The 24,642-nt window shown below is 35.0% G+C and overlaps 3 protein-coding genes across 4 annotated transcripts; all 3 read right to left on the reverse strand.

Annotated features, from left to right (window-relative positions):
* Positions 1 to 358: 358 nt before the first annotated feature.
* On the reverse strand, positions 359 to 1,766 carry LOC145613803 (protein FAR1-RELATED SEQUENCE 5-like). The gene is made up of 2 exons (XM_081668852.1): positions 908 to 1,766; positions 359 to 825 (listed from the first exon to the last, which is right to left on the reverse strand). The coding sequence occupies exons 1-2, from the start codon at positions 1,764 to 1,766 to the stop codon at positions 359 to 361; spliced, it is 1,326 nt and encodes a 441-aa protein (XP_081524978.1).
* Positions 1,767 to 4,220: 2,454 nt separating this feature from the next.
* On the reverse strand, positions 4,221 to 5,511 carry LOC145614917 (BRI1 kinase inhibitor 1-like). Its single transcript, XM_081669991.1, has one exon. It carries the CDS (start codon positions 5,351 to 5,353, stop codon positions 4,274 to 4,276), a length of 1,080 nt encoding a protein of 359 aa, XP_081526117.1. The 5' UTR covers positions 5,354 to 5,511; the 3' UTR covers positions 4,221 to 4,273.
* Positions 5,512 to 11,823: 6,312 nt separating this feature from the next.
* On the reverse strand, positions 11,824 to 17,405 carry LOC145614589 (putative protein phosphatase 2C 12). Of its 2 annotated transcripts, XR_014107125.1 has the most exons (11): positions 17,225 to 17,405; positions 16,811 to 17,118; positions 16,388 to 16,559; positions 15,853 to 16,006; positions 15,702 to 15,765; positions 14,616 to 14,723; positions 13,381 to 13,506; positions 12,888 to 13,120; positions 12,565 to 12,764; positions 12,209 to 12,470; positions 11,824 to 12,107 (listed from the first exon to the last, which is right to left on the reverse strand). XR_014107125.1 is itself a non-coding variant. In XM_081669648.1 (10 exons), the coding sequence occupies exons 2-10, from the start codon at positions 17,006 to 17,008 to the stop codon at positions 12,445 to 12,447; spliced, it is 1,281 nt and encodes a 426-aa protein (XP_081525774.1). In that variant the 5' UTR covers positions 17,009 to 17,118; positions 17,225 to 17,405; the 3' UTR covers positions 11,824 to 12,444. The 2 variants fall into 2 exon arrangements, 1 of the variants encoding a protein (XP_081525774.1); XM_081669648.1 differs by having other exon boundaries at positions 11,824 to 12,470.
* Positions 17,406 to 24,642: the final 7,237 nt, after the last annotated feature.

The raw sequence follows: 24,642 nt of genomic DNA on the forward strand, positions 1-24,642 counted from the left end.
GCGATGCCGGGGGGTCCAGTTGATGGGAGTCTTATTCCCAGCTACGCGGCTCATATTGCGTCACGTATTTGGGTCGGACAGGATCGTGAGCCGTTGAGGTGCCACAGTAGGATTCAGTGGTGCAAGTCGCTGCAGGAGTGGGAGACAGAGTTGAGTGCTGATTTACGTGAGCGCGTTAGTGTCACTGGACTACGACACTTGCCGTCTATCATGCATTCCCACATTGATTGGCCTCTGATCTCTGCGTTCGTTGAACGGTGGCAGCCGGATACGAACACTTTTCACCTCCCTTTTGGTGAGATGACCATCATGCTACACGACGTCATCAACTAGGGATCTAAATTGTGCAATGTCCTGTTCACACTCGGTTCACACTCCGCACAAAACCGGGGTCGCGTTGTAGAACCTCATCAACTAGGGATCTAAATTGTGCAGTGTCCTGTTCCGACTCATCAGCAAAAGTATGAATGCCTACACCATCCCCAATGACGAGAGTCTTCCAAAAAGGATGGACCTGATCCAAATATAAACCCGTGCCACCCTGAATCGAGGTATATATGGTACAAGCACATGGTAGGTCGTGTGTCATCAACAACGCACAACCACATCGCTCGTACACATCATCAGATAACTCTCTCATCCTGGTCACCTCATGCTTCAGAATTTTGAGACCGTGGAAGGACATATGGCCACTGAGATTGTGCAACGGCATGCCCCTATACTCCACTCCAATTCGTCGTCTGGAGTCCTCCAAATGATGACGAATTCCAATAAGCAGACCCTCTGTGGCGCGGTGCACACGACTGAATATTGAATCCAACGACCCTGTGGAACTACCGAGCCATTGTTTAAGCACAGAATGTTGGCTCTCCACCCTACACGTGTTCACGTTGCCAAAGTGCAACACCTGATTCGTCCATGCCAGGATAAACTTCTCCTTGTGTACAAGCCAAGTTTTTTTCCACATAATCCACAACGGTACGCCATGATCTTCCCCAAGTATCCCTCATTTGACGCAACTCAAATTCATACTCAGCCTCAGTTGTTGCATTCATGAGTTTTGACCACCTCCCATTTCTAAATTTCTCAGCTAACACCATATCTTTCTTACACAAATGATATACCTTGGCCAACACATCTTTGTTGATATGCCATCTACATAACAAGTGAGCTGTGTCTGGGAATACCTCTTTCACCGCCTTCAACAGTCCCAACTCTCGATCAGTTAAAATCGCAGTAGGAGTCACTTCAAAACCCATATACAGCTTCAATTTCTCCAACACCCACTTGTAACTCTCATAAGACTCTGTCTTCATTAAAGCATACCCGATCAAAAAGTTTTGGTTTGTCGGTGTGACCCCAACAATCTCGAAGAACGCCATGTTGTACCTGTTTGTCTTGTATGTGGAATCCATCCCTATGACATGTGGATAAGTCCGCAACATATTCGCCATCTCTGGATGTGCCATAAAGGCATGGGTGACAACACGTGTGTCGGGGTCAGCAGCTACCCAACTAACGTACTTGTGCTCGTTGGCCAAGTGAAGAAACTGGTTTACGACATCTCTCCCTTCACTATCATCAACCCTTAAACGACTTCTGAAATTGTAGATGTGCCTCATGTTAGGGTTCTCATTGGGATACGCATCTTTCACAGCTGCCATTATGTTACTAGGTTTTGCACATGTTGAACTCATTTGTCGAACCAATTGCTTCGCAGCCGGACTTAAACCACTCACTTGTCGATGACCCTCTCGATAAACCATCATATGGTGGTTGTGCATGCCATGCAAACCAGATACAGGAATTATTTGCCACCCAAGATCATCTACCACACATGTGATCTTGATCCGAAAAGGACATTTGATACCCTTTCTTTTTGAGTTTTTTCGTACAGCATTCTCCATATCCCTGTCTTCGGCTGTATTTCTATGGGCACGATCGCACTTCAGATACTTGACCGGCCGACCATCTCGTTGTGTCTTATACGAAGACTTTGTAAGGAAAAAGCCGCAACCAATAGAGATGTTTTGAGCCCATTCAAAGGCCTCTTCAAAAGTTGGGAACATCGTTGACGTTATAAAGACTGCACTGTAGTCAACTCCATCACCCCCATAATCCGGCAATGACGCCTAAACAAAGAAATAACATGAAATTTAGCATAATAACCATGATAATAATGGAAATAAAAAACATAATAATCACAACAATGATCACAACTTAATTCTACTTATCATAAAAATAACAATAATAGTAGTAGAAATAATAACAATAATAATAATAATAATAATAATAGAAATAATAATAATAATAAGAGAAATAATAATAATAGTAATAATAATAATAATAGAAATAATAATAATAGAAATAATAATAATAATAATAATAATAGTAATTAAAGCAAAGATTTTTTTTTAAAAAAAAAAGTACAAAACCGCCCGAGAAAACCGGTTTGACCATGGTCAAAACGCCCAGGAAAAGCGGTTTGACCATGGTCAAAACGCCCAGAAAAAGCGGTTTGACCATGGTCAAACCGCCTAGAAAACCCGTTTTGACCACGGTAAAACCGGTTGTCCTAGGCGGTTTGACCATGGTCAAACCGCTTTTCCTGGGCGTTTTGACCATGGTCAAACCGGTTTTTTCGGGCGGTTTTGTACATTTTCGGCGACAAAAATTAAAATTTACCTCACCAAGTGGGTCCGGCGGGGTGGACACCCTGCTTTCCGCCTCCGACATGTAACCGGGTGGCGATAGTGGTGGTGCTGTGGTGGTGGTGGTGGTGATAGTGGTGGTAGTGGTGTTGGGTGTTGGTGGTACTGGCGGTGGTGTTGATGCTGGTAACCGTGGCGGTGTTCGGTGGTGGTAGAGTTTACTTTAGCTCGATTTTGAGAGTTAGAGTTATGAAAGGGATGGAAGATAAGAAATAGAGTTGAAGAGGGTAAGAAATAGAGTCAAGGGTAATATCGTAATTATTTTGTAATTTTGCGGGCGTTTTGAGTAATTTGTGGGCGTTAAATAACAACCCCCGAAATAATTGATGCACTTATTTAGAAAGGGAGAGAATAATGTGCACACTAAATTAGTATAGTAGTATGGCATGTCTTTTATTATGTTTCTTGCGTTTTAGGAAATTTGGCATTAATTAGAAGTGTCCTTCTTTATTGTGACATGACTTGTTGATCCAGATGCATTGTTTAATTTGACATATGAGCAATCTAGTCTCCTCAACTTCCAAGAATCATCATATATGCATCATAGTCTCGTTATAAAATTGTGTATTTTGAAATTAAGTGAACATGAATAGTGTTGTGTTTGAAATTGCTAAAATAAAAACGAAGATCAATATGATTTTTTTCGAAAATTTTCAGTTATCATGTTGTCCTGCTTGTGTATACAATCTTACCCTTATTTTGAATTATACTTCATAGTAGAGTGAGCCATGTTTTACATGCAATTCCTTTTCCAAAATCATATAACAAGGGTCGCTAAATGTATTTTAATCTATTAGTGCTCGACAATGTCGATTCGTGCTTCTTTTTACATAAGTTGTGACATAGTATCCTTTATTTGCTATAAAGTAACGGGCACATCATTAAACATAACAACGTGTATTGTTAATTCATTATCACACAAATCGTATCACATTAACACTAATTGCGTGATTTATTGTCATTTTTATCATCCTAGCCCCATCCATACACGTCGTTAGTGGTGGTTATGATAAGAATTAATTAATTAAAATGACAAGTACATTATAATAATTTCATCTGGAACTAACGATCAATCCCCTGCAACAAATTGTGTTCATCACCTCAAACTTGTGGGGTAAAAGGCAGGCCCTGTTGGGACTGTTTTGAGCTAGCAATCCAACCATTATTGGACCAAAATTGGTTGGAAGCTCCCAAACCTTGTGTTTTGTACCATGAATATGAGGTTTTTATTCATTGGCTTTTTCAAACCGACGACTAAGACACTTTGCATGCAGACAATGATGTAGACAAAATTCGATTTCATATACCGTCTTGATTACCAGTTTACCATGTGCCAACATTCACTAGCATACATATATCATCTATAATATACTAGGCACTGTTCTTTTGAGCTATTGTGGTCTGCTTTACTCTGCTGATATCTGCTCTGCTCTTATAAAAAACTCAAAAATAGTAAAGAATAGGGCCTAACACAATCTAAAATAAAGAATTATACTAGAAAAACAACAATTGAAAATAAAATTATGATCATATTAATATGAATAATGAATGCTAATTATAATTTAATTTACAGGAATTGATGTTGAAATCTCTTGTGATGATTTCTTATCATCAGTTGAAATGGAATTCTTGCAATGAGCAATAGCAGCTTGAATAGCAGCCTGCAACTCTTCCATGGTGCTATCACTAGAAGGTGATGGCACACCTGCAGTAGCCAAAAGAAGTCCACTGTTAGTAGGAGATGTCCTCATTGATGCAGGGGCCGAAAACTCGCCTCGTCTCCCCCTCATTAACTCTCTATTATCTCGAGGACTAACCGTCCCTGAGAACGAATAAGATTGCCTTCGTACTCGTACACTATCCCTTCTTCCACCTCCTTTGGGAGATAACAGGGGTTTCACCATATTAATGTATCTCTTAAGAAATTGTGTTACATCAGACTTCAGTTTATTTCGTCTGCTGCAGTTTTCTGGGTGTTCTGTTTTTTCTTTACTGTTGTCTGACAGTTTTTTCCATTTTGATAAACTAAAGAGGGAGAATGATTTATACTTGTTGTTGTTGTTGTTGTTGCTGCTGCTGCTGCTTCTTTCTTTACTTCTGAAATCGGTTTTAATGATATTATTTTCTATTTCGCTGTAATGTTTGTCGAATGAGATGTACTGGTCGTCGTCTTCAGTACAGCTGCAGGTGGTGCTGCTGTTATCAGTAGTACTGCTTGTGAGTGGCTTTTCTTCTTGAAAGGAGTCTCTAATTGGGCCGGAAAAACCGTCTAACGAATGAGTCGAGGGGCGAGCAGAGGAGGTGTGGAGGTGGGATAAGAAGTGGAGAGGAAGTAAATGACCATGGAAGAAGATTTCATCAGCAGGAGATAAATCGATTGCTAATGGTGCCTGCTGTTGGTTCTTTGATTTCGTTGCTAACGAAGGCGATGATGATGCTTTCGGTGTCGTTGTTGCAGAGGTGTGCAATGAGATTGTGAAGGAAAATTCATGTGATGGTGAAGATGCTGGTGAATTTGCTGCTGATGCACCTGGTGTTGTTATTCTTTGCTGCTGTACTACCTGTTCTGCTAGCTCTTTTCCTTCTGTTTCTGAATCTCGAATATTACGATTTTCGTGCTGAATTTGTTGCTGGGTTTCCATGGATATGGTAGTAATAAGGATGGATGGATGTTGAGAGGGAGTAAGAGATATAAAGAGAGAGTTTAGAGATAGATTTTAGAGGCAAGAAATAAGTTGGTTTAAGAAGCAAATGTCTATTTTAAGAAGAATACAGAAAAAGAAGGATTAAAATAAAAACATAAGAAAGGACCGATTGTTTTGTATTATATTCACAATTTCACATACAAATATTTGACGTATGTAGTGTATAGTGTGTTTGTGGAATTGTGGGGTGACCTTATAATGTTTTTTGATTAGCTGTTTTTGTTAAAAATTGTGGGTCCATTTTGAGTCTTAAGAGCTAGTTATTCATCTTTAGGAGTGGCTAGGAGATTATATCCCTAATTTAGGCCCCTTTCTTTAGAGCTGCTCTGCTCTGCTCTGCTGAAAATCTGTTCTGCTCTACTTTGTAGTGTGTGGAAGCTTAGCCCTGCTCTGCCCGGAAGCTCAAAAGAACATGGGCTTAGTGATTAGTCATGAACTATTTAATATAATTTGGATTATATTGAATAATTGGGTGAAAATCCAATAACACCAACTTGATCGTAATTTACATTGTCAAAAACTATATGGGTTCGTGTGCACTTCAACAAATCATTTTTTGCAATAAAACTTATAGATTTCACTTTGTGTATCTAAAATGATTAACATCAGTAAATAACCAAACATTTTGTAGGTCACAAGTTCAATTCAAGTCTGAACATCGATCTACTTTTGTTAAGAATGGATCGGAGGATTTCCTTATTTGTTACACTTAAGTGTTGACCTGTATAGTTAAATTGACTGACTTATACAAAGCGTCTATTTAGTAAAATCCTTCAACTTACGTACATAAACTATAAACTCAAGTAATTGTAATTACCCTTCTAGATGAAGAAAAGCACAAACTTGGTATTTGGAGAGGAATCTTTTGAATGGATGAAGTAACTTTAGTGTTAAAATTTGATAGTATTTAAGTATGAGTAGTACATGATTTGCACGCAATTACATGTATGGTTGGAGTGTGCTTTTTGTTTGGGAGTGGGTTGATTTGTCCGATTTGAGCACTTGGGAATTAAGGAATAAAAAGACGAAGGAAGCTGCAAAATGTGGTGAAAATATCTTTTTATTTTTAGTTCTTTTTCTGAACCATGTTTATTTATTTATGCATAAAATGTGGAAATATACAAATTATAATGGCAGACCATACTTGGTCTTAACTTCAATCCTTTTCCTCCACTTTACCTAAATTTTTGTGCTACACTTTGCAATTTGTATAAACTAAACATAAAATAAAACAAAGTAAGATAATGTTATTCCAAAAAATGATATTATTATGCTGTGTTAGAATGGGAAATATGTTTTCAACCATAGTTGAATTTTATGCATTGTGGTTGTAAAATGTAACCCTCAAGGCCTCAATCCACAAATTTGGGAAATGAAAGAATAAATGTTTCATGCTTTTTTACTATAAGTATTTCAAATCAAGAAATTGTAGCAAACTACTCCATCCATTCTAAAAAATATAATCATACGCACCACTATATAGATTTATAGTACACTTTATAAAACGCATAAAGGATTAATTACACTTTCTAATACATACAACCAAATGATGCTACAACGATCAAGAAATAAATGTGGTCAAATGGGGGACTCGGCCTCTTTCCAAAGCATAAGATTTTTACTTATATTTTTTGTTTTATTTTTATCACAATGTATTCCTTTATCTAAAGCAAATTAATTGCAACATTAGTTTATTTGAATAATGATTCTATCTATCTTTCTCCTCATCATATATATAGGTCCCTTTTATTTTTATTTTAAAATTTTCCTCTAGTGTTACAAATTCTTTCCAGAGATTTACGTAAAATTAAATCCGATCCTAATTCTTCAATGTTCATTGAATATTAGTATATTACCCCTATATTCTATATCATTGAAAATTATGTTCTCTTCACACGTACGTAGGAAAATCCAAATAGCTTAACAGCACAAGTTGTATTGCAAGATAAGCAATATTGAAGATAACATAATACACAATCTTGAAAGAATCAATAACATACATAGTAGCATTGACAATATGAAACAACTTACAAAATGCATATTGAAAGACAATTTGCAAAAGGAATGAACAATATAGTTATGACAATATCCTATTTGAAGGTATGGTCTAATTAACAAATGTTATAATATCAAATTTTTACAAAAAAAAAAAAAAAAAAAAAAAAAAAAAAAAAAAAAAAAAAAAAAATGAGATAAGTGCAATGTTTAGAACAATATTCTATTAAAGATGAAGTACACAAAAGGACAATGAATTGTAGATGAGATAGAAACTTAAGGCCTAGAATTTAAGAAGTATACTATCAAAGATATATGCTTTACAATGAGGACTAGAGAAAAAAGAGAGTGACGGTTCATACACCTCGTGGACAAATTTGGACAAATATGGACCCTTTTTTTGTATATATGCATTGCATATAATACTTGCATGCACCAATTTTCTTCATTCCCTATACCATATCATATAGCTAGGTTTGTTGGGCATAGTTTGGTCTAGTGGTGGGATCGGAGCTCCATTGGCAATAATCTTAAGGTCCCAGATTAGAGCCACTACGTACCCCGTTTGGCCTCCTTTGTCTATGTGCATGAGACTCGCAAACCTAGCTTTATAGTGTATATAAACAGTAAGTGAGGCAGGTCATTAGCTCATCATATGCAACAATTAGTGTTAGATAATATGTTTATAATATGTTTACAACCTAATCATGAGAATAACTTAAAATACACAAGATATATTTTACAGAATATTTACGAGATAATATAAACATATTATCTAACAATTAGGATAAATAAATAAATCAAATGCTAAAGTGTTATGATACAAATGGGTAGTAGGGGAGCTCCATTAATAACAAACCCTAAGTCCAAAATTTGAGCTACTACGACGAACCATGTTCATTCAGGCTCATCCTCCATCCACATACATGAGACTTGTAGATAATGAACTAGCTTAAATGTTAACGATAGGAGAGACACATCATGAGCTTGTATGTACGTACCAACTAGGATAGATCAACAAATAAGATGTTAAAGCTAAGTTTTATAGAAATGGATAAAGTGGGAGCTCCATCAACAATTTCAAGGTCACAAGTTTATATCATTATAACGTTCAACCTAATCCTTCACCCACATACATGAGACTTATAGTAGATAATAAACTGAGCTTTAATATAAACGATAAATGAGCCAGATTGTGAGCTTGTATATATGTACCGACCAAAGTTAATAAATAAATTAAATGCTAAAGCCAAGTTTTGATAAAAAGAGGTCATGGTAGACCCGGAACACACGTGTAGAAGTGGTCCAACATGCATAGAGGATTTTTGTAAGGTATCATGAGGTCAACATCTCAATCATGGAAGCATTATTTAATGGGTGCCACTAAATTAAGTCTCTCAATTAATATTGAAAAATAGTCTCACTAAAAATTCACAAAAGTAACAAGAGAAAATAAAGAATAAGATGAAAAAAGGGTTAGGTAAGTTTGCATGAAACAAAGATTTCACATTCATATAAGTTTGCAAATCCATCCCCCTTTTTTTCTAGTGTTTTCTTCAATAACCCTCAAATAAATATCATCAATCATGTGTTTATTAGCAATCTTTCTTAATCAATTCTTAGTAAATCCAAGTTGTAAACGTGGAAAGCTAAAAAAATTTGGCCCTTTGGCCTCCCATCGCTTTCTTTTGCACCCATTGCTAGATGTCATATGATAATTCAGTGAAAACGTGAAGTTATTCATGTTTCTAATTTAGTAGTAAGTCTTAACATATTATATTATTAAAGTACTAAGGAGTAAAACATTTGATAAAAAAAAAAAAAAAAAAAATGATAAATAATAAATATATATGTTATTGAACATAAACCAATGTATTGTGATGATATCTAACTTTATATGTACAAACTTAAGATAATGTCCCTTATCTAGTGTTTCGATCCGGATATTATGTGGGCGAAGCTTAGTTGAGGTCTAAAAGGGCCATGAACTCTGTGGTGTTTCATCTTACGTACTAGTGTTTCATCTTACTCGTGCTTATTAAAGTAGCCCTCAAATCGTTTTTATTAGACCAATCTCTCTCCTCAGTTAAGTTTTATTTCGCCCTTGAGATAGAGTGTTCTAGCAAGGATGTTTTTAGAATACTCAATGGTGTTCTTGTACATTTTAATATGTATTTAGGATGTTCATCAGTGTAATGTATATATATAAGATACCTAGAATGTTCTAGTAGGTTAGCATGGATATAATCTAGGATCCTCCATTTGAAAAGGTTATGGAAGTTGCTACTATATCTCTTTCAAGTAAAATGATGGCCTATAAATAGGCACCAAGAGACCATTTGTACATTTAAGTTGTGAGTTCTACGCATATAATTAATCAATCCCAAATTAAACCTTGTGTTTAACTTTACCTACTACTGGCTTCCAAGCAAGTGATCAAGCACACTAGCAAGAGTCTTAAAGCTTGTGTGTTCACTTGTTTACGATATTAAGTTGTTATCTCCAAGATCGACATTAAGGGACATATTTAGTTCAACCAAAGTGCATTACTTATAATTTTTTTTTTTTTTTTTTTTTTTTTTTGAGGCAAAGTGCATTACTTATTACTTAGCGGCATGCTAAAAATGCAAATGTATTTAATTTCTCGAACACAATGAATTGTGCTACGTTGCACACAAGGAGTGGTGCCAAGGGGGAATCATTTCATACATCCATACACTATAGCAATCACATCTAATTGTTTCACACCATCTCCTTAACAAAGTGTCCTTCCCTTTAAGATGTAACATGGACAGAGAATATATATAAGGCGACATATTGAAATAAAATAATATTTTATACTAAATTGTAAATTACGTTGAAAAATTATTGACTTTTTTTGTTTTCTGATACATCTTGTTACACTAAGCAAACATCACATATAAACTTTTTTTATTTATTTTTAAAGTGGAATAAAGAAGAAACTCATTACATTAATTGTCTTGCATTAATAATTGAGCATTAGTTTCAAGGATTTTAGGATTTTACTACAACAAAAATGGTTAAATTAGTTACACTTTCTTCATCTTTATACCACTTGTATATATATAAATTATGACTTGTTTATGAGTGATGTAGATAAAGATGACTTTAAAATGAGTTAGATTGCAAAGGCTCAACCCATCAAAATGGTGAAAATTTGAAAAACAAGATGGTGTATGTGGTGCGATGATGTTGATTGAAAAATTTTGTTATAAAAATGTAATGTATTTTGAAATTGAAAGCACAAAGGTAATGTAGGAGTGGGCTGAACTTTCTCGAAAGAGGGTGAAACTTTCAAAATGGTGGGACAAGTTACACTAAAATTACCTCTGCACTTCATGCGAAGTTCCTACCTTGTCTAAGGGGCTCTCTATTTCAGGTTAGTGTCATTTGTAAAGTGGATCGAGGTGACAAGGCGCATTTTCTCGCTGACTTTTGTAGATTAAATTGTATGTCCTATGCTTTTTAATTGTTGCTCTTTGATATTGTCAAAAAAAAAAAAAAATGTTTGTGAGACTTCTAACTCTTATTAGGGACTTAATACCGTCATACCACCAAAGCTTGTTACTACAAATGTTCAAAATTCTAAAAGACAATGTTATGTTCTTCGTATAAATAGCTCATATTTAAAATCAATTCAATTCACATCGGACTCGTACAAAAGTACAAAACCTATAGTTATCAAATAAAAAAAAAAATTGGTCAATTCCGTACAAAACCAAACATATTATTAAGTATAAACTTTCAACCCCGACCACCCTAATTTCTGATTCCAAACTCACTTCACTCCGCGATCCAAATGCATTAATAACAAAAGTTAGAGCTAAACAATAACCTGGCAGACCAGGTCAAAATCTGGCCAAAATTTCAAATTAAGGCCATAAAAGTAGAGATACAGTTTTAACCCAAGCAAATCCGGTCCAGATTGATGCCCATATTCAGGCGGGTCAAGCTGTTTTAACACCTGTACTAGACTTTGATCATGTAAAACTGCTAAGACTCTTAAGAGCGCTAACAATATAAATTATATAATGGTCAAGTTGGTTGGTATGGTACTCGTTCTCCGCAAGAAAAAAAAAAAAAAAAAAAAAAAAGAGGAAAACAAATATTTGTTACAGCTGGCTATGAGTGTTATACATGTTGCAAATTATCAAATCAGCTGCTTAATCTTCGATGTCAAACATTGAATTAATCAATTAAATTCAACCAAAAAAAGAAAAAAAAAATCTAAACCTATAATTTCAATGGCTCAAAAACAATTCCATAAATTAAAAATGTTTGATTAAATTATTGCACATGTCTAAGCTGACTGCCACCTTGCATAACCCAATTGATTACATTAACCACAAATGATTAACTTTCAGAAATACGATAAAAACAAGATTAGTTGAACAGAAAGAATATGATAAAACCATGAGATTTCTATTTAAAAATTCACCACTTTCCTAGTTGCTTGAGAATCTGAAGGAAAGAAGCTGCTATATTTCAACAAATTGGTTGAGTTAACTCAAATAATTAATTTTGCGCTATAAAGAATCCTATGTGTACGTCCGTATAGATAGTACAACCCGAATGCCCCTTTCGGAAATAGTATACAGTGGGAATTCTATGTATGGATGTAGTATACAGCTGAATTGACCGGAGAAGCAGAATGAAACATGAATACTCCCTTCAGCTGAGCGACGGAGAGAACAGCAAGCAGCAAGTAAATAGTTTATCAACCTTCCACTAAACTTCCAACAGAGGCTCACGAAATCGAGATAATCAAACACTCACCAGTCAGGGGAAGATGCTGAATTAGGTTAGCCACTTCTAAATATGAGATTCTGACTTGAAATAACATATAAGGAGGGAAGAGGTCCACTCAGCAACGCCAAACGAACCTAGATATATGCTTCAACTCCTTTGTGAGTCGAAATAAATTCAAGCAATGGGAACAAACCTCCAATTTCCAATTCTTCCCTGGCATAACCAATCGGACTTTGCCAACCACATACCGAAATTACTGCCAGCTAATCACTATCACTGTTATATCTATCTGCACGAGGGTAGAAATGCAATAATTCAAACGTTAGAATCGTTTACAACTACTCGTAACCTATAAGCAAATATCTAAAGACAGCAAAACATACTTCCAGACGGTCTTTTCCCTTCCATTGCTTCTCTCTTTTCTTGGCAACTTTGGCACAAGAAAGGGCCATCCCAGGGGCGAGTTTTTCGATTGGAAGAGCCGGCATGTATTGATATACCATCTCCAGGTTTGATCTCGGCTTGACAAATTGCACACATGAACAACTTGAACATATTGCAAAGTGGATATTTGGTATCAAGCCTGCAAGCCAAAATTTACTATTAAAAACAATGCTGAAACGCACAAGTTCACAATTATTGCTGAGTCACAAAGGAAAACCAAGATGGCTAGTCACAGTGACAAAATGATCAAAAGAGATAAAACCTTTCTGTAAGACATGCAGATCCATCTTCAAACATCTCCTCAACCACATCTGGTTCCAAGTACTCTCGTTCTGCTTGAGATGTTGACTCAGTTGACTTCTTCCGGAAGATGGCCTTAAAAACTCCTTTTCCTGGTTTTTTTGGGGCAGGAGAAGGGAGATTCTTCTCTGGTGGGAAAATGTCAACCACAATACAGGTTGTATCATCCCTGATACCTTTCACCTGCACTGCTTCCTGCAATTGGTACACACAAAGGATAGAAATAAGCTTTATTAGACACAGTCGCAGACTCACAGTTAAGTAAACACAATTACACAAATAACTTTTACACCTAAAGACCCATTTAAAGAGGCAACTTCCAGATCTATTAAATTTTGGAAAATCATCCAATGTATCTAGTATATATCAAATAAATGTATAAATAATAGATTACTATTCACAAAACACTTTTTTCAGTACATGGGAGTGACAAAGCACACGACTGTTCAGCATACCTTGACAATTTGGACAGCTGCCGTCTCTGCTGCCATTGTTCGACTACAATCAAGTGCTGCTTCAAAACTTATAATATCCCACACACCATCACTGGCGATAATGAGCCTACCACCAGCAGTTGACAGCTGCAAAATTCACAAGCAGATCATATTAGAAACTTGATACACTTAAATTTTAAATCAAATAACAGATATAAAGAAATCTCAGTGAAATTGCCTTAATGCTAACTTGATACAAACATTAGACATAAAAACTTTTTTTTTTAAAAAAAAAAAAAAAAAAAACAAATACATAAATAAAAAAGCAGTCCCGAAAAAGGTAGCAAACATCACTAAAATAGGAAGCATCATCAATGTCTCACATTAAGCATTTCTGAGGTAGTCTCATACTAGATTAAGCCGAACAAATATACATCATAGAGTTGTCAAAAATCAGAAAGGGTCATGAAACAATGCATCATCAACTTATACCCACCTACTCCCTCCATCACTTTTAATAATTTTATGCTTTGACCATTTTTCTCTCATAAAAAGAGGACTGTAAGTTAAAGAGTGACGTAGGAAGTACAAAACTACATAGACAGGTAGCCATTTACAACTTTGAATACCTTTTTTTTTATCAACAAAATACTTTAAATAACAGTTTCAGGACATTGATGGTTAAGGGGGATGTGAGCGTTTATAACAAGAAAGCTTAATAATTGCAGATAATTTACATTTGCTAGTTATAGTTGTAGACATGTCATGATGTACTAGAACTGACAGCGGATATAGCTGTAGTAGTATCACAAAAGATCTATCATTTGCCTTAGTGAGTCTTTAAAAGCCAAGTGCCAAGTGCTCATCACAGCTTAAACAAGGCCATTATCTGAAACTATGATTTGACTGAATGTGTTCGTTTGTACTCTAACTTCATATAAAAGGCATCTAACAGGATAACAAGATTTCAGTGGACTTTACTTATCTAAATTCTTCTATCATTAACAATTTAACATTGCTCTAATATATGATTGAAATCATCTCAAGGATAGCCAAGAAAGTCAAATTTAGCCAAGTCTAGATATATATAAACATATCTCAGGAACTTCAGTATAAGACAAGTAAATTAATATTCAAGATTCAAAGAGGTCAAGGATATGCATTTCATAAAACATTAGGTTCTGCAAGCTTTCCAAAACGCATTGAAAGTAATGATAATCAAGCAAAAGAAGAATATTGGTAAATAGTCGACATACCCTCACTTGTTTCACATAAGGAACTGGAACTATAAACTCGCCAACATCCCTATCTCCAAGGGATCGAGATAGACAAAGGCCACCAGGCCAACATCTCAACGGACCAATCTGTATATGCGTTAAATAACATGCTCTGATTAGTAACAAAATAGAAAATAAATAAAGATATATAAATAAATAAAAAGAAGTGAAGCTGAGGGCAAAATAATTAAAAAAAAAAACACGCATAAAACATAAGATAAAATCTGGTTCACAACATGCTCCAGATTTTAGCACTTCATCCACTTCACTAGAATTCCCTCTGAAGAAGAGGCATCCGGAGAGGGTTCAATAAGACCTAGGCATACATTAAGCGTACATTATTCCAAAGTCAAAAACTGATGGGGTAGAGTGGTAGACCAAACAATTGAATGTCCACTCTTAAGGTCAGTTTTAAAGGATCTGCCGCTCATCCATTTAATCATTTATCTTCCCTATGAAGACAGGATTGTAAGCAGGTGTTATCCAGCACTTGTATCCCTTTATTACTGCAGATTTACATTAACTTGTTCATCTTTTCATTCAACAACAGCGCAATTTAGAATGTATATAACAGCTTACAGGTAAAAGAAAAAATTAAGTGGTTATCAACTCATAGGTGGATAATTAACTAAGCACAGAGATTCACTAACTCAAGTTCAGAAGTACCCCTACATTTCATTTTTGCCATAGAGACTATTTTGGACAAAACTTGGACACTAACATCTTATATAATCACAGAGGAATATTATTCATCAAATTTCTCCAGAAACTCGATGGTGTATATGTGTGCACTCTATCCAAAAATATTTACAACAAAAAAGATAATTACCCCAAAAAAAAAAAAAAAAAAAAAAAAAAAAGAGAGAGAGAGAGAGAGAGTGTCTCTGCCGCCTAATTACTGTATCATTTTTTATGTTTATTTGGTTTTCCTACATACCCAGTGCATAAACATGAGCATACTCTGGTATATTGGATAAAACGTTATAGCAAGTAAAAGCAGTGAATAACCAGCAAAATCAAAACAGAGAGAAAAATAGGTTTCCAAGTAAAAAAAAATAGAGCTACCTCTGTTCCACCACCAGTATTAAGCCGACCAACTTCACCTCCACAGGCTGTAACACGATCTCTCCTGATAGAAAGTTGAACTAATATGTTAACCTCGACAGTATCACAGAACTAAGGTGACTAATAGAACTATGTTGTGCCTACAACTTACTCTTCCTCATTGCTCTCAAGCCTGTGATCAGCAGATAAACAAATTATCTCACCCTCAGCAGATTCAAGTATGCAACGTGAGTCCCCAACTGATGCTACAGTTATAGACCATCCTTCAATAATCGCAAAGGTAACAGTAGTTCCCGACGCTTGACCTGTAAACAAAACTTCCCACTTGTTACTTATCACGCCTCATCACGAAATCAAGTCTTATACAGGATTACAGAATTCACACTCTTTCAAAATAATAAAAAAGATTGTCGTATCAGTCAGCCAAGTCATAGTCAAGGCGTCAATATCCAACTTACCAAAACCCAACTGCTAAGAAAATCGACCAAAAATAAACGTCGAATACTACTCAAACTCCTCAAATTTCAAAATTCAAACTTCAAATACTACCTCCGGTTCATATTACTCGCAACAAAGGGATATTATTTGTGAGACATAAAATATTCCTTTGTTGCGAGTAATTTGATAAGGAGGAATTACATTAATTTAGAGAAAAGTAATAACAAAGTTCACAATCATAATTTCACCTTTCTCCAAAAAATCTTTATCCGTTTTGACAAATCCAGCAACCAAAGCCCTGGGCAACGCAGCAACCCAATCGTCTCGATTAAGATCGGTTGGCATCGCGCTTAATACATTACTCAAAAGATGTTCTTTGGCATAGATAGCAGCAGCAGATCCATTATGTCCATCAAACAGCTGCAATTACAAACTTACTCCCGTCAATCAAACAATCAATCTCATTCAACACAACAGTTTCAGGAAGGCCCACATCAAATACCAACCAAATTGACAATAACAAACTTACTCCCATCAACCTCATTGATTCATAATCAACAAATCAATCAATCAACACAATATCAATTCAATAAAGATCATAAATTCCACAAAAACCAACAACAAAAACTCGAAAAAAAACCACAAAAATCATCAAAAAATCGAGAAATTACCCCAAAAACGGAGAAAGTGGTGACACCATCACCAACAATACGCTGGCATTCAGTCTTCAAAAGGGTATAATCTTCGCCTTTCTTACTTTGATTAGCTTGACCATAAGAAAGTTCTGGATTCTCGATTCTCTCACTATTCTGCTCCCTCCTTAACAACACCGATAACGGAACCGTTTGATGGTCGCCTCTCGACGACATCGTTTTGGGTTTTCCCCAATTTTCACCCCCAAATCAAAATCGAATCAATCAACTCAAAATCACAAACACCCAAATCCCTAAATCGCTCAACAATGCACATAAAATAACCTCTGCATTAATCAAACAACAATGTAATCAAAAGATCAACCAAAACCCAAGAAAAAACAATCAATCAAAATGATTTTGAAGGGAGATTGAAGAGAGAGAAATACGTACAGAAAAAGGGGAAAAGAGAGAGAGAGAGAGAGATCGAGACGGCGGTTAGACGGCGGTGAAAATGGCGGTTTGAAGTGATCGAGAAACGCGGATGCCGGCGAAGAGCAGAAATTCCATTGTAGAGAGAGAAAGAGGAGAGAGAAAATAAGGGAGGAGTGCGGAAATGGTGGTGTTTCGTTTGTTTTTGTGTGTTTTTTTTCGTGTTTTTATTTGGATTTTATATTTGTTTATTTATTTATTTTTTTATTTTTTTCTGAGGGTTTACAGATGATTTATGATTATTACTTGGTTGGGAATTTTTTTTATTAAAAATCTCATTAATTTTACTACCTCCGGTTCAATTTACTCACAACAATTTCCTTTTTGGGTAGTTCAATTTACGTGCAACAAATATATTTCTTTCCTTATTTAGTAACCATTTGCTTAGGGTTCGTTTGGCATCGTTATGGTTTTCTATTTTTTGGTTTTTTGTTTTTTAAAAGGATAATATATATGCCACATAATGAATCAAAAAATATTTAGATTTATTAAAATTATGATAATTTTGAAAACTGACAACTGAAAAGTGAAAACAACTTTTTCTTGTTTCCTGTTTTTGGTTTTTAGTTTTCAAGAAAACAAAAAACTGAAAACAAAAAATGGTGCCAAACAAGCCCTTATGTGTTAGTTTTAATTAATTATCCTAACTATTCCCACCAAAATTACCCCCACCCTTTTAAATTCATCCATCTCCCAATGTTTCGGGGTTTTTTGGAATCCCTCGGGATACTGGTCACGCTTCGCCGGTGTAAACACTCAATTGTGTCTCCCCAAAACCAAACATAGTAATAAATATCTTTCACGTCGTATGATTATCGAATGAAGTGAAAGTGTGAAAAGTCTAGTGATGCGGTTGTTTTAATAAAAAAAAAACCTTATTTCTGTTTTTGAAAATCTGCTCTATTTATGAAAATAGCCAGTTCAATTTAGTTTGGTCCATGATAAGGGTCAATTGGTCTTAGGTGCATCATTGTGCACCTAAGATAGGTGCAACAAGGGAAGGCCCAAAACGCGCAGCCCAAATTAATAACCCAAACAACATATTCTCGATCCACCAAAATCAGCACTACGCTCTACAAAATGAACATTTAGTATAAAAATATAAACATGAAAAAATGAACATTTAATAATAAAAAATGAACACGTAAAAAATATGAACATTTAATACTTATAATGCATATGTTTCATAATCATATTATTTTTTATTTCTTCAAATTTTTATGTTCATAATTAAATGCTTTATATTCATAATAATATTTTATATGTTCATATATAATTTCAAATATTCATAATGTAAATATGTGTTATTCATGAAATATTAATTAAATCTGTTTATTCATAGGTTGTCTTTCTTAAATGTTTATGTTCATATTTTTTTATGTATATGTTCACCTTTTAAATGCTTATATTCACTTTATAAAAAACCAATGCTTATGTTAAGTTCATTTTTTTTTAAGGGACGTTAAGTTCATATTTTTTATGCCTATGTTCACTTTTTAAAAAGCTAAGGTTCACATTTAAGGGAACCTATGCATATGTTCATACTTTGCATGATTATGTTCATTGATAAAAAAAAATGCAGAAAATCAAATAAAATTCAATTCATTAGAATTAAGAAAATCATATAGTACCTCCTTTAACATTTAGGCCCTGTTTGATTCACCTTAAAAAAATAATATTAAGTAAAAATAATTTCAGTTCAGTAAAAATAAGTTCAATTCAGTAAAATTAATTTCAGTTCAGTAAAAATAATTTCAGTTCAGTAAAAATAAGTTCAGTTCAGTAAAATTCAGTTTTCTTAAAGAAGAATTATAATAGAAATTCAGTAAAAATAATTTCAATTCAGTAAAAATAATTTAAGTTCAGTAAAAGTAATTTCAGTTCAGTAAAATTAAGTTCAGTTCAGTAAAAATAAATTCAGTTCAGTAAAAATAATTTCAGTTCAGCAAAATTAAGGTGAATCAAACAGGGCCTTAGTTGCAACTTTGGAATATTTTATGTTTCTCAAATAATACCCCAAAGTTGCAACTAAATGTTAACGGAGGTTGTATAACATAATCAATCGAAGTTAATCCGAAGTCACCACATAAGAAATCGAAAATCACACATTTATGCCTACGTTCACTTTCTGAAAAGCTAATGTTCATATTTTTTATTCCTATGTTCACTTTCTGAAAAGCTAATGTTCATATTGTGCTGTTGTTACACCTATTTCTAGGTGCATGAGTGTGCACCTAAGAATATGTGGATAAGGGCCCAATAATAGTGTAGTTGAATTGGACTCAAAAAGGGCTTTCCAACGATATATTATAAACCCAATTCCGATGAATAATGAGGAAGTTATGGCCAAAATATTAAACTGAGCCCAAATCGGATTTTACCTACGACCCAATGATCATGTGGAGGGTCCAAGGGTTTAATCCTATTCCTAAACTAATTAGGATTAATTAGAAGCTTCTATAAGTTTCTAAAAGATCTTAATTATCATTTTTGAAAAGATGAGATTAAAGAATTTAAAATTAAATAAAACTTTCCTTTTTTAAGTCCTAATTTTATTTGAATTTAAAGATGTTCAAAGACAATCAGATATTATTTTCATGCCTCATAATTTTTATCCAAATCTTATATGGTTGGATAGATCTTAAAATTATCTTTCCAATGATATATTATAATATTAATTCCGAGTTATAATGAAAAAGACATGAAAGAAATACGAAATTATATCCAAAACTGACACCCTTCCACTATTTTGGCCATATCTTTGTATATACAAAAGATTTTCATATGATTCTAATTGGGCTGGAAAGTAGACTTCAAGAGCTTTCCCACGACATATTATATGACTTATTTGGACTTCTAGATCAAAAGATATGATAAAAACAAAATCTGCAAAAAACTGTCTTAGCGCCAAACGACGGACTTTGTCGCCTGGCGCTGGATCATGTCGTCTGGTGACATGAGGTCTTTTATTCCAAATGGAACTCGTTCTCTTTTCTTCGGTTTTCGGACTATTTTTCCTATAAATAGGGTCCTTGACCTCTGTTTTCAAATAACCCAGAATTCTCTAATTCTCTATTCTCTCTTTTAAGCAATAGCTTACTCTTTCTCCCTCTTGTTTTCTAAACTAGCCTTTTCAAATACACCATGCCGCATACATTAGTTCTAGACACATCTAGCCAAGTTCAAAGTTGCCTTCGTCCTTGACGTGAAAGGTTGATAGGTTTGGACCTGATGCGGATTTTAGTTCGATTTTGTGTAGAATGCAACCGCGATTGTAGTTCAATGGCTTTGTGAATTATAGTGATGAAAAATATGGTTATTATGGATGAAAGTAAATGGATAGTACTCTAATTCTCACAAGAATAGAGGGTCTCTTCCTAGTCGCAACTAGAAGATGATCACGAGTCGCAACAAGTGATGTTTTTTTATTAACAATCAAACGAGCAACGCTCAAAAGGATTAATTCCTAAAATCAAACTCTAAATTTTATTGCTAATTATGTGGCCTATTTATAGGCTTTACAAGGAAAAGATTAAATAGATAGAATCCTAATCCTATTAGATTTAGAAAACTAATTCTACTCTAACTTGAATTCCTAGTAACCCTCATTAAACTAACAACCTAAAAAAAAACTAATTAAGGAATTCTAAGGTGCTTAAAACAAGAAAAACCCTTTCAAGTGAAAGGTAAAAACTTGTAAGCTAAAATCTATCTAAAAAAACTGATGGGGATCAAAGCCCTTTAACCTAATAAAATATCTAAAATCATCAATTAGAATAAAGATTCGTTCTTGACAAGAAATTCGAACCAAAAACGAGTCAAAGTAACCGGATATGACCTTGAAAAAATAACTAAATATAGAACTTTATGCATTTCATGTCGCTGCCACCAAATCGCCGCCGCTGCACCCGTTGGAAAGTAACAGTTCTTCACTTCTTTCCTTGATCACCAACTAAGTGACCCAATCTTGACTTTTCCCTCCAAGTTCGAACCTTATTGGACTCACAATCAATGTAATTGGCTCTTTAAAAGAATTACCCTCTTGATTCACATCATTCTCCCCCTCTTCAAAAGAATTTGCCCTCAAATTCACATCATCCAAGTAAGGAGACAAATCACCAACATTGAAAGTAGCACTTACATACCCATATTCACTTGGTAGGTCAAGCTTGTAGGCACTCTCACCATATACTTCCAACACCTCAAAGGGACCATAGGCTCTAGGCATGAGTTTGTTCTTTCTTTTGTATGGAAATCTTTCTTTCCTCAAGTGTAACCAAACAAGATCTCCCGGTTTGAATGTAGGTTGCTTGCGCTTCTTATTAGATCGAGCCTTGTATAAGTTATTCATCTTCTCAATCCTTGCTTTAACTTGTTCACATGTCTTTTTGAAAACCTCAAGTCTCTGCTTAGCATCAACATGAACATCCTCTTTACTCAAAGGTAACAAGTCAATTGGTAAGAAAGGGTTAACTCCATAAACTATCTCAAAAGGTAATTGTTGAGTAGTAGATGAAGGAGATCGATTATAAGCAAATTATCCGCATGACAAAGTCTCATATCCCAATCCTTTTGAGTCTTACTAACCAATCCTCTTAACAAAGTACCCAAGGTGCGATTTGCGACCTCGGTTTGGCCATCGTTTAAGGATGATGAGAAGTGCTAAACATTAATTTCGTGCAAAGAAGCCTCCACAAACACTTCCAAAAGTGACTAAGGAATTTCAAATCTCGATCCGAAACAATGCTTCTAGGAACTCCATGAAGACGAACAATTTCTTTGAAGAACAAATCTGCTCGTTGAGCATCATCGGTTTTATGCATTGGAATAAAGTGTGCCATCTTTGAAAATCTATCAACCACAACCATAATTGCATCGTTTCTTCTCTGGGTTCGTGGAAGTCCAATAATAAAATCCATGCTAACACTATCCCAAGGACAATCAGCCACTGGAAGAGGAGTGTATAATCCTTTAGAAAAAGAACTCTTCGCCTTTTGACAAGTAGCACACCTCGAGATCACACTTTGAACATCGTTAATCATCTTCGGCCAATAAAAATACTCACTAAGCATGTCGACCGTTTTGTGAACACCAAAGTGACCTGCAATTGCACCACTATGCACCTCCCTAATGAGTAACTCTCGTACACCACATTGTGGAATACAAATTCTTGTATTCTTGAAGAACAAAGTTACGTAAGGGATTCTTGTATTCTTGCGCTAAATTCGGGCAGGTTGCATATAAACCAAGTATGTGATCAAAGACAATGATTCTAGCATCTACCATGGCTAGCAAATAAGCTCTTCTTGACAATGCATCGGCAACAATGTTTGCTTTACCCTCCTTATACTTTGAGGAAAAAGTGAAGGATTGTAGAAACTCAACCCATTTAGCATGTCTATAATTCAACTTTTGTTGCCCATGGATAAACTTCAAAGCTTCATGATCCGAATGTAGCATAAAAGGTTTTGGTCTTAAGTAGTGAGACCAATGATCCAAAGCACGAACAATAGCATAAAACTAACGATCATAGTTAGAATAACTCAATTTTTCAATACTTAGCTTCTCACTAAAATAAGAAATAGGCCGTTTTTCTTAAAGTAAAACCGCACCTATACCGACCTGCTCCACTTGCATCATATTCAACTTCAAACAATTTATCAAAGTTTGGCAAAGCTAAAACCCGAGTATGACACAATTTCTCTTTGATAGTTTCAAAAGCTTGTTTTGCCGCATTAGTCCACAAAAATTCCGCTTTCTTCATCAACTCCGTGAAAGGTGCCATAATAGTAGAGAAGTTTTTAATGAACCTTCTATAGAATGATGCAAGACCATGCAAACTACGTGCTTCACGAATATTTATAGGTGCTATCCAAGTAGAAATAGCAACTACCTTTTCGGGGTCTACTGCAATACCTTCTCCCGAAATAATATATCCAAGGAAAGAAATACTAGCAACCATGAATGAGAATTTTTCAAGTTTACCATATAGTTGTTGCTCTCTCAAAGTCTCAAATAATTTTCTAAGATGAGAAATATGCTCAATTTTGTCTTTACTATAGACCAATATATCATCAAGATAAACAACAATGAATTTATTTAAGAAGGGTCGAAGTACCTCGTTCATGAGCCTCATAAAAGAGCTAGGCGCATTGCAAAGACCAAAAGGCATGACCATCCACTCATATAGGCCTTGTTTAGTCTTGAAAGTCGTCTTCCACTCATCTCCTTCTCGAATCCTCATTTGATGATATCCACTTCTAAGATCAATCTTTGAAAATATGGTAGAACCATGTAACTCATCAAGCATGTCCTCTAATCTAGGCATGGGAAAACGATACTTGATAGTAATATTGTTGATCGCTCTTGAATCAATACACATTCTCCATGTACCATCTTTCTTTGGAACTAATAAAGCTGGAACTGCACAAGGAATCATGCTTTCGCGAACATAGCCTCTTTCAATCAACTCTTCAATTTGCCTTTGAAGTTCTTGGGATGCCGTAGGATCACACCTATATGCTGGTTTAATTGGAAGAGGGGCACCGGGAACAAGATCAATAGCATGCTCTATCCCACGTAAAGGAGGTAAATCCTTAGGTAGCTCATCCGGGAAAACATATTGAAATTCTTCTAGCAATTCCCCTACATATTTATCCGTTGAAGAACTAGTAGTCTTCTTCTCTTTCACTACCAAGGCAAAAACCATAGCTCCCTCCTCAACTTCTCTTTCAAATTCCTTAGCATTCACAAACAAAGTTGAGTCTTGCTTCCCCTTATCTTTTTCTTTAGTGTAGCGTGGAATAGGAGATAAAGGAAGAAGTTTGATCCTCTTGTTTCCCACCTTGACCGAATATGTGTTAAATACTCCATCATGTGTAACTTGTCGATCGAATTGCCATGGTCTTCCCAGCCCCGTTCCTGAAAATTTATGGGCCCTAGGCACAATGTAAGAAAAGGGCCCTAAATTTTTTTTTTTGTTTTTTTTTTTACGCCCAATAAATTTAATAAAAGACAATGAAATAACTTATACTTCATAATACCAACTACAATAATAACTTTCCACAACTCTAAATACACAATGTAATTGAGGCGCATAGGGCCTAGGTGTTTCACATGCACATAGGAGGACATTCCTAGGTTTTTATTATTTTTTTTCTCTCCCTTAATGATATAGTGGTACATATAATGTACCATTAGGCATGTAGTAGTACTTTTTATCATCAAATATTCTACCACCGTTTATTTTTTTTCTCCACTTATTTGTGTTTTGCATGTTCTCTTGCTCTTTTGTGGATTTATTTTAATGGCTATTTTTTATTTTCCACAATTTGAGAATGAGGTGTTTTGGAGATACTATTATAGGCTTGGTGATTTTG

This window comes from Chenopodium album, chromosome 25 (assembly GCF_948465745.1).
Source record: "Chenopodium album chromosome 25, dcCheAlbu1.1, whole genome shotgun sequence".
NCBI classification, from domain to species: domain Eukaryota; kingdom Viridiplantae; phylum Streptophyta; class Magnoliopsida; order Caryophyllales; family Amaranthaceae; genus Chenopodium; species Chenopodium album.

What these genes read in the sequence shown, in the direction of transcription:
- LOC145613803 (XM_081668852.1), bottom strand. Translation starts at nt 1,766, where the DNA reads ATGGTTTATCGAGAGGGTCATCGACAAGTGAGTGGTTTAAGTCCGGCT. An exon ending in TCCTGGCATGGACGAATCAG is followed by an intron (nt 826 to 907) that starts GTGTTGCACTTT and finishes GTAGTTCCACAG; the next exon opens with GGTCGTTGGATTCAATATTC.
- LOC145614917 (XM_081669991.1), bottom strand. Translation starts at nt 5,353, where the DNA reads ATGGAAACCCAGCAACAAATTCAGCACGAAAATCGTAATATTCGAGAT.
- LOC145614589 (XM_081669648.1), bottom strand. Translation starts at nt 17,008, where the DNA reads ATGTCGTCGAGAGGCGACCATCAAACGGTTCCGTTATCGGTGTTGTTA. An exon ending in CCACTTTCTCCGTTTTTGGG is followed by an intron (nt 16,560 to 16,810) that starts GTAATTTCTCGA and finishes TTGTAATTGCAG; the next exon opens with CTGTTTGATGGACATAATGG. An exon ending in ATACTGGTGGTGGAACAGAG is followed by an intron (nt 14,724 to 15,701) that starts GTAGCTCTATTT and finishes ACGCATATACAG; the next exon opens with ATTGGTCCGTTGAGATGTTG.